At 45.2% G+C, this 14429-nt stretch overlaps 2 protein-coding genes across 2 annotated transcripts; both read left to right on the top strand.

Annotated features, from left to right (window-relative positions):
- The first annotated feature begins 160 nt into the window (after positions 1-160).
- Positions 161-4574, top strand: mrpl15 (mitochondrial ribosomal protein L15). Its single transcript, XM_061806012.1, has 4 exons — positions 161-416; positions 749-906; positions 1165-1330; positions 2197-4574. Exons 1-4 carry the CDS (start codon positions 312-314, stop codon positions 2656-2658), a joined length of 891 nt encoding a protein of 296 aa, XP_061661996.1. The 5' UTR covers positions 161-311; the 3' UTR covers positions 2659-4574.
- Positions 4575-9782: 5208 nt separating this feature from the next.
- On the top strand, positions 9783-12725 carry sox32 (SRY-box transcription factor 32). Its single transcript, XM_061805990.1, has 2 exons — positions 9783-11154; positions 12172-12725. Exons 1-2 carry the CDS (start codon positions 10950-10952, stop codon positions 12723-12725), a joined length of 759 nt encoding a protein of 252 aa, XP_061661974.1. The 5' UTR covers positions 9783-10949.
- Positions 12726-14429: the final 1704 nt, after the last annotated feature.

Raw genomic sequence — 14429 nt, 5'->3', positions numbered from 1 at the left:
TATATTTTATGATTTGTTTTGCCGAAAAAAAAACACCAAAATCAAGGCCTGTGATTGGTTAACAGAGCACGTAACGCTTTTGATTTCTTTTAAGAATTTAACATATTTTATACTATTCCACCTCTAAAGAAAAACTTCAATACATATTTTTTTTAAGTATATTTTTATGGTTTTGTTTAGGTCGAATCGCTCCGGAAGTCTCTCCTCTTTTTGGTCTCCTTCGAAGGGCAACAAACTGATCACGTGACCCGGGTGCCCTTGGCTCCCGAATTTGGTCGGACATGTGAAGCGAGCCGTCGACCGCCGCAATCATGTCCTTCCCTTACAAAACCGGCGGTAAGGCGTTCGAAGCCTTGCGGAACCTGCCGCGCATATCCCTGGGCAGCCTGCGCCCCGAGCCCGGAGCCAGTAAGAACGTAAGCCTCCGTTTTGACGCAGCTTTAAACGCCGGCTAACTAGCGTGGAAGCTAATGCTAACTCGGCTAGCAGGCTTGAGATCGTGATGCTAATGCTAACTCGGCTAGCAGGGTTGAGATCGTGATGCTAATGCTAGAAAGCTAATGCTAACTCGGCTAGCAGGGTTGAGATCGTGACGCTAATGCTAGGAAACTAACGCTAACTCGGCTAGCAGGGTTATGATCGTGATGCTAATGCTAGGAAGTTAATGCTAACTCGGCTACCAGGGTCAAGCTCGCGATGCTAATGCTAACAGTCCCACGAGTCTTGTGTTCCATTTCATTCCCGTCAGGGAAGACGCCGGGGCAGGGGCCAGCACGGCGGCAACCGCAGCGGCCGAGGACACAAAGGAGAGCGGCAGCGAGGCACCCGGCCTCGCCTCGGCTTCGAAGGGGGACAGACGCCCTTCTACCTGGCCATCCCCAAGTACGGCTACAATGAAGGCCACAGGTACTGGACATCCCACTCCCCTAAAAGTGAAATTTAACAATAAAATAATTGAAACTGGCATTGATTTCAGAAGACATTTCATTGCGAACTACTAGTAATATGAAATACAGTCAAATTAAATATTAACAAACAGTGCCTAGTTCCAGTGCCAAAGCCCCTCAGATACTAGTTTTTGTGTATCAACGATCAGCGGAAATCCGCCGGCTTTCGGGCATCACGTCCGCTTTCCGCCGTCTAACCGACGCGCTCCTCCTTCAGCCGGCGTCCTCAGTACCAGCCGCTGTCCCTGCGGCGCCTCCAGTACCTCATCGACCTGGGCCGCGTGGACCCCGAGCGGCCCATCGACCTGACGCAGCTGGTCAACGGCCGCGGCGTCACCGTGCAGCCGCTCAAACGGGACTACGGCGTGCAGCTGGTGGACGAGGTGCGTCGATTTAACGCCTTGACGCGGAACCAACGCGGCGAAATCGCTGCCAAAGTCATTTTTGGGGGGTTATAGGGAAACATTTTGTAATTCCACTGCACAAAAAAATATTTTATTTTTGGAGGATTTGGGTGAAACATTTTGTAATTTCACTAGCAGTTTAGCAATTGTAAAAAAAAATATATATATTTTTTTAAATTATTATTCAAAATAATAAAAAAATTGAATTGAATTAACTAATGAATAAAATCTAAATATAAAAAAAATATACATTAACACTTATTTTACTGAAGGGAAACATTTTTGTTTTGGACATTGTTAGTGCAAGTACAGAGTCTGCCAGCAGATGTCGCCACATCTGAATTGTGAATTTGTAATTGTCACTTAAAAAAATTATTGAATTTTTTTGGTAGTTGGTTTAACTACATAACATTGTGATTAATGGGAAAACAGATGTAATTTTTTTTTGTTTAAATTGAATGAACTTATGGGGAAAAAAATATATAATTAACATTTGACGTAGGGGATTGTTAGTGCAAGGGTGGAGTCTGCCAGCAGATGTCGCCACACCTGACCCGTCGCGTGAAACTCGGCGCAGAGGAAGAGCCAACGTGGTGTAATTGCCAAAGTTGTTTTGAAGGCTTTTAGAGAAAAAATAATTACATAACATTGTGATTTATGGGAAAAAAGTTTAGATTTTTTATAATTTTTTTCCTTCATTGAATAAGAAAATCTTAATTAAAAAAATATGAATAATGAACACTTATTTAACATCTGGAAACATTTTTGTTTTATACAGTTGTTTGGAGTCTGCCAGCAGATGTCGCCACACCGTCAAACTTTTTTTTTTTTTTTTTCCCCCCCAGGGTGCCGAGCTCTTCTCAGCCAAAGTCAACATCGAAGTCCAACGCGCGTCCGAGAAAGCCATCGCCGCCGTGGAGAGGAACGGCGGCGCGGTGACCAGCGCCTTCTACGACCCGATGAGCCTGACCATCCTCATCCAACCCGTCCCGTTCTTCCAGCGCGGCCGGCCCATCCCCAGGCGCGCGCTCCCCGGCGAGGACCTGCTGCCGTACTACGTGGACCCCGAAAACCGCGGCTACCTGGCGCACCCCGACGACGTGCAGCGGGCGCGCCTGGCCCTGGCGCAAAAGTACGGCTACGCTCTGCCGGACGTTTCAAAAGACCAAATGTACGCCATGCTGGCCGCCCGGAAGGGCACCCGGCAGATCTTCTTCGGACTCTCTCCGGGGTGGATCGTCAACATGCCCGAAAAGAAGATCCTTAAACCGTCAGATGAGAAACTACTCAAGTACTACAGCTCCTAGTGGACACGTGTGTGTTTTTTTTTTTTTTTTTTTGCACCGGAGTCTGTTTCCGGTCTAAAAACCGCATCAGGGGGACTGGTGCACCAATAAAACAAAGGTACTCACCCGGCGGCGTGCGCACTCCCTCCTCTTTCCTCGGAACTTGTGTTGAATCAGTGTCAGGATTACGCAGAGGGATCCTCGGGGATTCTGACCCCGCGGATGGCGAACCGCAGGTTTGAAACTACGGCGGCCATTATGAAACGTCTGGAAACTCCTTTTAAGGCAAAACGTTCCGAGCGGAACAGGTGAGCGGGAAATCAAGACAAGTCCGAAGAATGAAAACAGGAAACAGATGCCCGCGCCGTGTGAGCGACTTCGCAACTTTTGAAATTTAGTCACGTCACGGCAGCTGCATCCTGCATCCCCGCGCTCGACTTTCTTCTTCTTCTGCCCGACACAATCAGAAGCAAACATACATCCGAGCGCGTCGGGATGCTTACGACCGCGGCGACGCTCACTTCGACGCACGCGTTCGCGTTATCGGGTGTTTTCCGATGACTCGCTTCTCGGGCATTTGTTCGTCCCTGAAACTAATTTCAACATCTGGATTTTAAACAGTTTACAGAGTTTAAAAAAAAAAAAAACTTTTAAGTTTTCTTGTTTTAGTTCAAGAAAATTAGCTTTTGCATTTCAAATCGTCCATTCATTTTCTCAGCCGCTTATCCTCACGGGGAGGGCGCGCAAACCTCCGCACAGTCGGGTCCGGGTTTGAACCCGAGACTCTTTCCAGCGGAGCCACTGTCGACTTTTAAAAATTCAATGAACATTTTAAATTTTTTTATATAGTACCGTAATTTCCGCCCTATGAGCTGAAATCATAAATAAAATGATAATCAACAAAGAAAAGGTTGATGGATGTGACACCCCGTGGCGACGCCTAACGGGACAAGCCGAAAGGAAAAGAAGAAGAAGAAGCCGACGCGACTTTTCGCATGCTTTCAACCTTGCGTGTATGCGGCTAATTTCTGCATTTTTTTTTTCTAACGGCCGCAAGGGGGCACTCTAGCGGAAAAGGTAAGCGTGAGACCGGTGGAATATATGTGCCGAGGAAGTGACTTTTACCGGTCAAGGCCCTGTTAAGCGCCGCGCTAACGTGTTATTGCTGCGTCTCAGTGCTTTTTTTTTTTTTAACCAGTATTATGGAAGTAGATTAGTGCCACCGGGATTGTCGCTAGCGTTAGCGTTAGCACAGTGGCGCTACCATTTAAACTCTGTGTACCGTTTTTCTTTGTCAATATCTCGCATTTCAATGTGGCCACTTGCGGGTTTTGCACCGCTGCGCCGTATTTATGTACCAAATGGTATTTCCTTTACAAATGTACCGGGTGAGGCTAATAACCCGGTGCGCTCTGTCGGCCATAAAGGAAAATCGCACATAAAAAGGTATTACATGCACAGGTATTTATTTGCTACTATATATTTTATTTCTATTGGGGATACTTTTTTTATTTTGTTATATTACTATTTTTAATCTATATTACATGTACCATAAAAAAGGAAAAAAAAAAACACAGTTCTACATTTCCTTCAGCTCGAAATTATTATTATTATTGTTTTTTTTTGCGCCTTTAAAAGTTCAGAGAGCGACTCGGACCTCGCGTTTATTTAGTCTAAACGGCAGGCGGGCTATAAATAAGCGACGCATTTGATGGTCCTTTTATCAAAGGAAACATATGTTTGCGCGTTCATATTCCCCCCCCCCCCCCCGCCGAATTAGCGCAGAACCAGATCCGGTTTTCGGAGGGAGTTCTAACAGCGCAGATTCAATTTTTTATTGATTTATTCGGCGGGTGGGTTTTTTATTATTATTATTATTGGGTTTTGCGGTTAAACGTGAGTGGCCGCGCGCAGCCCCGAGGGGGGAAATGCAAAAAAAAAAAAAAAATCTGGCATAAAATAAATCACGAGCGCAGGAAAGAAAACGCGCAGTCATTGTTTACGGCCTCGCTTATCTTCAAAGCAGCAGATCCTTTGGAGTTCGACTCTCAGGAGCGCCGCCGCAAACGCGTCGCACTCCGCTTTATTTGTTTTATTTATGGTTCCGTCGGACTTCGGTTTGGGTTTTACCAGTGCCACCCTTTGGAGCGTATCTTGTCATTTTTTTTTGTTTTTTTTTTTACAATTATACGTTTTTGTCAGTTTGAAATAACACCGCACTTGCATTTTTTTTTTTTTTAAAGTAAAATATATATATTTTTCATAGGACAAATAGCAGTCCGCAGTATTACATTGTGATAACCATAAATCTAAGGCAAACATTTGTTTTTTTTTTGTGCATCACGATTAATTCAATGGGAATGGGGCTCCTCCTTCTGGTGTACGCACCTTGGCCACCAGGGGGAAGCATAATACATAGATTTCTGTATCTACTCACATGCAGTAATAGTAATTCTGAGGATAAAGAATATATGCCTATAGGTATATATTTTTTATGCGCTGTTTGGATGTTTATATCCATCCATTTTCTTTGCCGCTTATCCTCCCAAGAGTCGCGGGGATTGCTGGAGCCTATCCCAGCTGTCAACGAGCACCCTGAACCGGTCGCCAGCCAATCGCAGGGCACATCAAGGCGAATAATCACACCTCGGGGCAATTTAGAGCGTCCAATGAACGTCGCACGTTTTTGGGACGTGGGAGGAAACCCGAGTGGCCACCCGGAGAAAACCCACGCAAGGCACGGGGGAGAACACGCAAACTCCACACACAGGCGGGGCCGGGATCGAACCCGGGTCCTCAGAACTGTGAGGCCAACGCTTTCCAGGCGATCCACCGTGCCACCCTGGATGCCTATAATAAACAATTATATTATTATTATAAGCGAAAACAATGCTAGCTTCATGGGTACTTATTTAATTTTCAAAGCGAACTTACTTGGTGTCATATTTTATTTTTGCCTTATGAATCGGTGGCTGGTATTGGCGACCTTCACGAGTACCTGATACCGAATCATCCTGATACTGATACCCGGTATCGGTACTTGTCTAGTTACATTATTGATCCATTTTAAACAGCTGGTAATAATATAATAATAAATAATAAACGTAATAATAAATAATAAACGATGTAATCAGACCTTTGCTACGCGACCTTTGCATGAACAGCTGAACATTAATGGAACGTGTGGGGTCCCTCTAGTGGTAAGTGAAAGTATCACAATTATTATTATTATTATTATTATTTTAAATACACTGCGCCTGACAAATATTAGCGTTCATCTGAGATGTCACGCCGTGGCGACCCCGAACGGGACAAGCCGAAAGGAATTGACTTTTTAAGTAGTACTCAGTTGTATTTAACTTTCACGATCGTCCTTTTACGCACTTGACGTCGTAGACGGCGACAGTCTTTGACATTAATTGAATGTCTGTGTCTAACCCGTTGACGCTCATCTAATTACAGCAGCCGACGGCCATTTTCTTGCACTCGTGGGAGTGAGCATCAGCATCGGGATTGGTTTTGGGGGGTCCCCCAGACACGGGGCTGTCTCACAGCTTCTAGAGGGCCACTTGAGGCCCCCGTAAACGAGGCCTTAATCGCGGCTCGGCGTCTGCCCCCGCCGGTCTGGCCGGGGTCCGGCTCGCGCCGTACGGGAGGTAGCGCGTCGTCGCTTGGGACAGATAAGAGGGGCTTGGGGTCGGGGGGGGGGGGGGATATCGGTATTGTTCGTTTGCAAACAATAGCGCCGCGATAGTCAATTACATGTCAATGTATGGAGGGAATTATTATGTCTGAGTCAGTCAGGAAGGAAAATCGGGGGGCAGGGGGGAAAACGGAACCACGAAAATGAATCAAAAATGGTTATTTTTGCTTACAATATCCATGCATTTTCTTTGCCGAGGTGGGGCACAGAAAACAGTCACAATCCCCACCTCGGGGCAATTTAGAGTGTCCGATGGTTTTTGGGATGTGGGAGGAAAGTGGAGGACCCGGAGGAAACCCACATGGGGGGGGGGGGGGGGTCCTTAAATGGTAAAACATGCATGACTGCACCTACACAGACAAAGTATTAATTTCAATCCCAAATCTGGTTTATACGCTGAATTGGGCTCTCCCCCACCACCCATGTTTGGTTCCATTCTTAATCCAGATATTCACCAAGATGGGAGGGGGGGGGGATTTTTTTTTGGGGGGGGGGTGTCTTTTGGTGTTTGAAGTCTGGCTGAGTCCACGTTGTTATCGACGCCCCCGGGGAGAGTCCATCATTGTGTGGGCCCTAATGAGGCCGCATTAAGGTGGGGGGGGGGGTCTTGTAATCCTCTCAGCTGGCCTGACGTAAGGCTGGGCAGGGCGCTGTTTACATTGGGGGGGGGAGTGAGGATCCCCAATTGGAGGTGGGAGGGGGGGGGTCATAGTTCACTGCATAGAATGCTGTCTGAGCTTTCTGAGGATCTCCAACCTGCTGTGCCCATACAATCCAGAACCCGGTAGAAGCGCTAGAGGAGCGACGGCGCCAATTAGGAATACAGTCAGTGCTTCGTTACGGCAGACGGGAGGGGGGGTGGGGGGCTCTGGGAGTCCCTCATGGGTGGATGGAGTTGGGGGGGTCCAAACACCCCAAATAATCCACAAAAGGTTTGGAGTAAAAAATTCCACGTGGCGTCGAGTTAAGAGTCCTCCCCCCCCACAAAAAAACAAAAATCAAGAAATCAAGTCCACGCAGCAGGCGATCTGGACCCGGACTAGGACCCGGCGCTGTGTCCGGACCTGTCCCAGTACCTGCCTGCGCGCTGACTGAAGAAGAGTACAGGAGCGTCCCCTATATATGAGGCCCGTGCAGTACAATAGTACATTGTCTTGGGCACATTCAACAATGGCCATTCAATGGGGGGGGGTGCGATCACTTTCGCAAATACGCACGTAAACATTTGTCGAAACCCCCGGGGGATTCGCAAGGCGCGTGAGCAGGCAGGTTACAGTAAAGACCTATTTTATTTTCACGAAATCTCTTTGATGACGGGGTGGGATGACTATTGCAAAAAGGAAATATTACATATGAAAAGAAGGAATAATAGCACAAATAATAGTCTATTCAGTAGTAATAATGTTTAGTTTAAACAAGAATTCCTACAAGTCAGTCGGCATGCGCTACTCCACTCACGATGGCTTTGGTTTCTTGCCCTCTGCCGCACATCATTGGCTGGCTTTTCATAAGCGATTAATCATACAAAAATGTACGCCAATCGTGATAGGAGCACCAGTCGGCATGTATTACTCCCCCGGGCCGCAGCCTTGGTTTCTAAAAGAACTCAGTCGCCATGTATTATTCTTTTCGGAGGTGACTTTGGTTTCCAGTGAAATCCTGATCCTAGTTTTTTGATTTTCTTTTTTAAAATTATTATTATAAAACACATTACTGGACAAAAGAGCTTTTTTAAAAAAAAAAAAACTTAGTCGGCCTGTATTATTCCTCTAACACTGGCTTTGGTTTCCCAGCTGGCTTTCCGGTCAATGTAGACTGGACAAAAAAACAAAAAACAAAATGGATGCTAATCACTTAAGCAGCGGCCACCGACTGGTTGTGACGTCAGAACGGATGACTTCCACAACCCGAACCAGTCCGGGTGGCCCCGCCCCCTTTCCGACCAATATTTGAAAGCTGAACACGGAAGCAATAACAAGCATCCAAACCAATTTGAGTTAGTGGCGCGCGTGAGCCCGAAACCAACTTTTTTTTCTTTTTTTGGGGGGGGGGAGGGGGAGGGGGGGTGCACCCCCCCGCCGCGCCCGCTTGCAACTAATTGATTCGATCTTTTTTTTGTTGTTGTGTGTTGCGTTAGTCAGCGTCGTTCACAGCTCATCGGAGCGTGCGTGGCGTTCAACACCGCCGACGTGGATTCGGAACGTGACAAGCACCACCCCCCCGGCCCCCCCCCCCCCCCGAACCAACCTTCAACGCTCCACCCAATCACACGCGCGCATCCGCTCCGCAGCCACTTTGCGTGCATTTTGGCCCGATTTTCTTGATGAGTCTTGAGCACATCAAGCTTTTCTATTTATTAGCAAAGTCCAAACTTTTTTTTTTTTTTTTTTTTTTTTTATCTTTTCTTATCTCCTGCTGCGTTGGCGGACTTCAACTTGCAGCTTTCTTTTTGGGTTGTGTATTAACACGAGCACACGCACGCGCATTGCCATGCAAAAAAAAAAAAAAAAAAAAAAACGCGACTCGTCTGCGGGACCAAAAAAAAAAAAAAAAAAAAGAGACGCAGGTGCAATATTTTATGCAACATATTGCGGGTTCACATGTGGAATGGGCGCCGATTCGTTTAAAAAAAAAAAAAAAAGGAAGGGTGGGGCTGCAGGTGCCCCCCCCCTGCAATCACCATTCAAGTGCTATGATATCATCAGGCGAAGATTTAATGGCTTAAGGCCTCTAATTTGGATGTCTGGAAAGTTCATACCCCCCCCCCCAAAAAAAAAGTGTTTTCCATTTTTTTTCCAATTAAATTAATGCTGACTGCACGTCATCATCAATGCTTTTGAAATTCGATGTTGTTTTTTTTCTTGGATGGGAATATGTCATTAAAATAAAGTAATATTTAGCTAAATATAAACGTGTATTTTTATGTATTTAATTTCAAGTAAGACATATTTCCAAACAGAAAAATAGAGAGGAAAGAAATGCTTGCACGATAGGAAATATTCATGCAATTCCTGTAACAGTTTTATTCGTTTTATGCATGCAAATAGATAAGTAATAATAAAATTTAATATATAATAATGAAAAAATAACAATAATCACACGTCCTTGACAAGACACGCGTCAAATAAGATTTTTCACTTTGTAAAATGAAATCTCAAATAAAAAAAGTGACATACTTATTAAAAATATTTTTTTGGGGGGGAATGAAAAGCATCCTTTCGATTATGAATATTTGAGCAATTAAATTTATTTAGCTTTAATGTCGTCGCCTCCTTTTCAATGTTGCGTAACAGATCATGTCCAGCGACATCTTCATTAATATGAGCCACTCATCCAATCCACGTTTTATGATGAGACGATTCTGCTGCTTGAATACACTTCGGAGGTTCGTCATTTTTTTTTGGGGGGGGGGCGGGGGGGGGGACCCTGTTCGAAAGCCGGTCTCGCATTTGTTTCCCGCTAGACGCTTTTAAACTGCCGCCTCATTATTTTGGATTTCGTGGCTTTTATTTCCAATTTGTGGTTCCTCGCCCCCCCACCCCACCCTTGTCCCCCTCCCTCGGAGATGATGACCCCCCCCCCCTTCATCGTGGCGTCTCCTTTGTGCGCGTCTATCAGCTCAAATATTTGCGATGCGTAATAAACGTGCCTTGATCAGGCTCAAAATGTACTTTGATAGAGAAACACTGCACCGCGATGGCTGATAAGTGTGTGTGTGTGGGGGGGGGGGTCGCGTCTTGAGAGCCACAATGTAATTAGTAACTAGCCCCCCCCCCAGCCCACCCTCCCCATCTTTGATGTGCACCCATCAATACTGTCAGGACCTATTGATTGGATTCCAGCGCGGGGGAAAAATTCGATTAATAAAAAAAAAAGAAGAAAAATGAAGTTAGAATTCGTGTGAGAGTATATATATAAAAAATACACGAGTGGGCAAGTAAGCGGGAAATATTTTTTAATAAAATGTCAAAAGTGTCAAATCAAATGTTGCATGTGCGAAATTTTATTTTAGGCCTTTGAACGCGTGAAGAAAGTCAGTGAAAAATTGAGCCGAAATTAAGGGGCCAAACATTTTAACGATTGATTAAAATGATATTCAAAAATTTAAATGGGTATTCAAACGATTTTTCTTTTCAATCCATAAATGAAAATGTGAATTAAAAAAAAGAGGAATACGTTCGTACAAAAAGGAAAAGAAAAAAAACGACTTGGGGGGGGGGGCTAACGTTAACGAGAAAATGGAGTTTAAAATAATGAATTTAATGCTATTAATTAAATAAATAATAATTAAGTCATGACTAATCTCCCCCCCCCAAAAAAAAAAAAAAAAAAAAAAGTGAACGAGCGGTCGTAATGGTGCACTTAATAAAATGAACTAATTGAATGACGCTCCCGTGTTGCGTTTGGAATTTGGAGAGAGTTTCGTGCCGCAGCCGCGGGGGTGGTGGTGGTGGTGGTTGGGGGGGGGGGGGCGGGGGGTTTATCAGGGCCGTACCTGGGATCGACACCCTCGGTCCCCTGCGCTGATTGGCCGAGCCCCCGAATAAATCGGTGCCCTCGCTTCGGGGGTGCCCTGACAGCGACCCCCCCCCCCAACCCCCGGCCCGACATGCACCACTTCGCCGCGGATCCGCCGTGCTCGGGCCCCTCCAGCCCGGACTCCAACAGCGGGGGGGCCGCGGGCGTAAAGTGCGGAGGGGGCCCGCGGGTGCGGAGGCCGCTGAACGCCTTCATCATCTGGACCAAAGAGGAGCGGAGGCGCCTGGCCCTGCTCAACCCGGACCTGGAGAACACCGACCTCAGCAAGATACTCGGTGAGAGGCGCGTTCGCGGTGCGGCAGTGGGGGGGCTGACGGCACCCCCCCCACAAGCTGATTCAGATCAAGGGTGACGGTTCATACATTGAAAAAAAAAAAATAAAATCTATATATATATATGTACAGTATTCATATTTATTTGTAGCAGCATCACAGAAGTATTTTCAAAATTAAGATTTTTTTTTTTGGGGGGGGGGGCTGGGGGGGATTTTATTATCATTCCAGTATTATGTTCAGAAACATTTTTAGTGGTGCTTGGTATACTTTTTTGTTATTGTTGGTTTTGTTATTTTATAACGATTTCTAGTGTTAAAAATCATTTTATTGTAATAATTAGACATATTTCCATGTCTTAAATGATAGTTTCATAATCACAGGAATATGTTCATTTATTTGGACTAGCTCTAGTCGTTTTATTCAATTATTTTTCATATAACAGTGGAACATTTTAATATTATAAAAATGTATTGTTATTGAATTATTGGAATGATGACCAGTATTAATTATTTCTATGCATTTTCTGAACCACCTTGTGTATCTCTTATATTTGATTACTATTACTGTTGAATTGTAAAATAAATGTATTGGTATTATCCATCCACCCATCCATTTTCTTCGCCGCTTATCCTCATGAGGATCGCAGGAGTGCTGGAGCCTAGTTTTAGTATTGTTATTTGGGTATTATTATTACTACTAGTAGTATTTTCCTTATTAGCAGTTGCACATTTTTTTTAAAATGTACAATTTGTACATTTAAATGATTATTCTTGGAAATATTTTATGAGCAGTTATAGCAACAGTCGAATTTTTTTTGGTAATCATTATTAGAAGTAAACGCAGCTGTAAAAGTAATTTTACAATTATTTGTGTCTTTTAATTTGATCATTTAAATATGATCATTGTCGTCATCAGCTCCATCAGGAGTGGAAAGTTTTATTTTTAATGTCATTTTTCCATTTTTTCGGGGTGCTTGTGACATCCTGACCGACTGCCTTGCTCGTGTGTTGCGTTCAGGGAAAACGTGGAAATCTATGTCTCTGGCCGACAAGCGTCCGTACATGCAGGAGGCCGAGCGCCTGCGGGTTCAGCACACCATCGACTACCCCGACTACAAGTACCGCCCTCGCCGCAGGAAGCAGCTGAAGAAGAGCGCCAAGATGGCCGCCGCGGCGGCGGACCCCCCGCCGCCCTCCTGCCCCGCCGCCGCCGCCGCCGGCTTCAACCTGACCTACAACCTGACCTGCCTGCTCCAGAACCAGCAGAACCAATTCCACACCAGCTTCCCGGCCAACTATCCGGCGACCCCGTTTTGTCAGGAGACCCCCGCGCCGGACGCGTTCTGGGTTCCGGACCCGACCGAGCCTCACCTGCGCTACGCGGAGCGGGCCGAGTCCAGGTTCTTCCCGGGACCCTCGCTGGAGTTCTACCTGGAGCGGGTCCAGCTGGACACGCTGTACGATCTGGACCGCAGCGAGTTCGAACAGTACCTGGGCCCGCCCGGACCCCGCGGAGCCGAGGCGGCGGCGGATCCGGGCTGCTACCGCAGAGAACAACGCTCGCTGTCCTGAAAAAAAAAACAAAAAAAAACAAAAAAAGAAAAATCATAAACATAAAAAAAGATGTGTATTTATTTATATGTCTGTTATTATTATTTTTTTTTGCAAGTGATTACAATAAATAAAATTTAATTCAACTGTCAACTTGTTTAAACTCGACGCTGAGGGGGAAACCAGAGGGCGCCTGCGGAAATCAACTTCACAACTTCCCGTTTCATATGATTTCACAAAAGAGCTAAAAATATGGAAGGGGGGGGAAATAAAAAGTGTCATTCAAAGTCAAAATGTTTGGATTTGAAATGAAAACAGTGTCAAAAATGGCATTTAAATGACAAAATGGATGCATTGGAACAGCAAGATGGAATTCAAAATAAAATCGGGATTGATCAGGTCAGGCCAAATATGAGCATTTAAAAAAGGAAATTATGATTTGATATTTGATTTACTGATAAATAAGTATTTGAGATAAAAATGCTACAAAGTTGGAGAGTCCCCCCCCAAAAAAAAAAAATTAAAAATTGAAAAGATTCTAAAGAAATGTTAGCATTAGAAACGATAACGACGTGCAAAATTCAGGTATTAAGGTCAAAAGGTTGCAGGTACGAAACCTACCATGGATCAAATTACTGAATGCGGGGCAACTAATAATTTCAAGTGCAAGAGTTAAAGTGCGAAAAGTAGTGATACCTCGTTCATATTTAGAAAAAAAATTAAAAGTGACGATCGTATGACGAGCAATTTCATTGACTCCAAAAATGTCACGTCAAAGTCGTAAAATGGAAAAAAAAAAATGTACAACAAAATGAAACGCGGGAAATAGTCGCAGCGTTACGAGACTAAAATTGGAACATCCATCCATTCATTTTCTTTGCCGCTTATGCTCATGAGGGTCGCGGGGAGCGCCAGAGCCTATCCCAGCTGTCAACGGGCAGGAGGCGGGGTTACACCGTGAACTGGTCGCCGGCCAATCGCAGGGCACGTGGAGACAAAAAAGCCGCACGATCACAATCACACCTACGGGCAATTTCGAGTGTCCAATTAACGTTGCGTGTTTTTGGGATGTGGGAGGAAAGCGGAGTGCCCACCCGGAGAAAACCCACGCAGTTAATATGCAAATGTTATCATTTGAAGTCGCGACACTTCACCATATTTGGGGAAAAAAAAATTAAAATTGACCATCGTAGGACGAGCAACTTCACGTCACGTTAAAGTCACAACGAAAACAACAACAACAAAAAAATATGTACAACAAAGCGAAACGTGGAAATCGTCACAGTGTTACGAGAATACAATTGTAAAATTGGCCTCGCAGCTCTGAGGACCCGGGTTCGATTCCAGCCCCGTTCTCACCGTGCTTTTCTCCGACTAAATTGCCCCAAGGTGTGATTGTGAGTGCGGCCGTTTTTGTCTCTACGTGCCCTGCGACCGGTTCAGGGCGTACACCCCGCCGCCTGCCCGTCGACGGCCGCATCCGTGACCCTTGTGAGGGTAAGCGGCAAAGAAAATGGATGGATGGCTAAAAAAGTCAATCATGTAAAAGAAACATAGCATTGAGAATAATAAAGTTGGCATTAACGAGGAAAAAATATAATTTTTCATCACAAATCGTCATCAAAATAAAAGAAATTGCGCCCCACCCGATGTGCGCTCGAAGACATTTGGGAGTTGAACCCGAAGGCCAAAGTTGCGCCGCGGCTTGTTTTTGCCGCCGCGTTT

The sequence above is a fragment of the Syngnathoides biaculeatus genome, chromosome 19 (assembly GCF_019802595.1).
Source record: "Syngnathoides biaculeatus isolate LvHL_M chromosome 19, ASM1980259v1, whole genome shotgun sequence".
In the NCBI taxonomy this organism is placed as follows: Eukaryota; Metazoa; Chordata; class Actinopteri; order Syngnathiformes; family Syngnathidae; genus Syngnathoides; species Syngnathoides biaculeatus.
This window is presented reverse-complemented; position numbering and strand designations above follow the sequence as displayed.

What these genes read in the sequence shown, in the direction of transcription:
- mrpl15 (XM_061806012.1), top strand. Translation starts at nt 312, where the DNA reads ATGTCCTTCCCTTACAAAACCGGCGGTAAGGCGTTCGAAGCCTTGCGG. An exon ending in AGCCCGGAGCCAGTAAGAAC is followed by an intron (nt 417 to 748) that starts GTAAGCCTCCGT and finishes CATTCCCGTCAG; the next exon opens with GGAAGACGCCGGGGCAGGGG. An exon ending in GCGTGCAGCTGGTGGACGAG is followed by an intron (nt 1,331 to 2,196) that starts GTGCGTCGATTT and finishes TTTCCCCCCCAG; the next exon opens with GGTGCCGAGCTCTTCTCAGC.
- sox32 (XM_061805990.1), top strand. Translation starts at nt 10,950, where the DNA reads ATGCACCACTTCGCCGCGGATCCGCCGTGCTCGGGCCCCTCCAGCCCG. An exon ending in CGACCTCAGCAAGATACTCG is followed by an intron (nt 11,155 to 12,171) that starts GTGAGAGGCGCG and finishes TGTTGCGTTCAG; the next exon opens with GGAAAACGTGGAAATCTATG.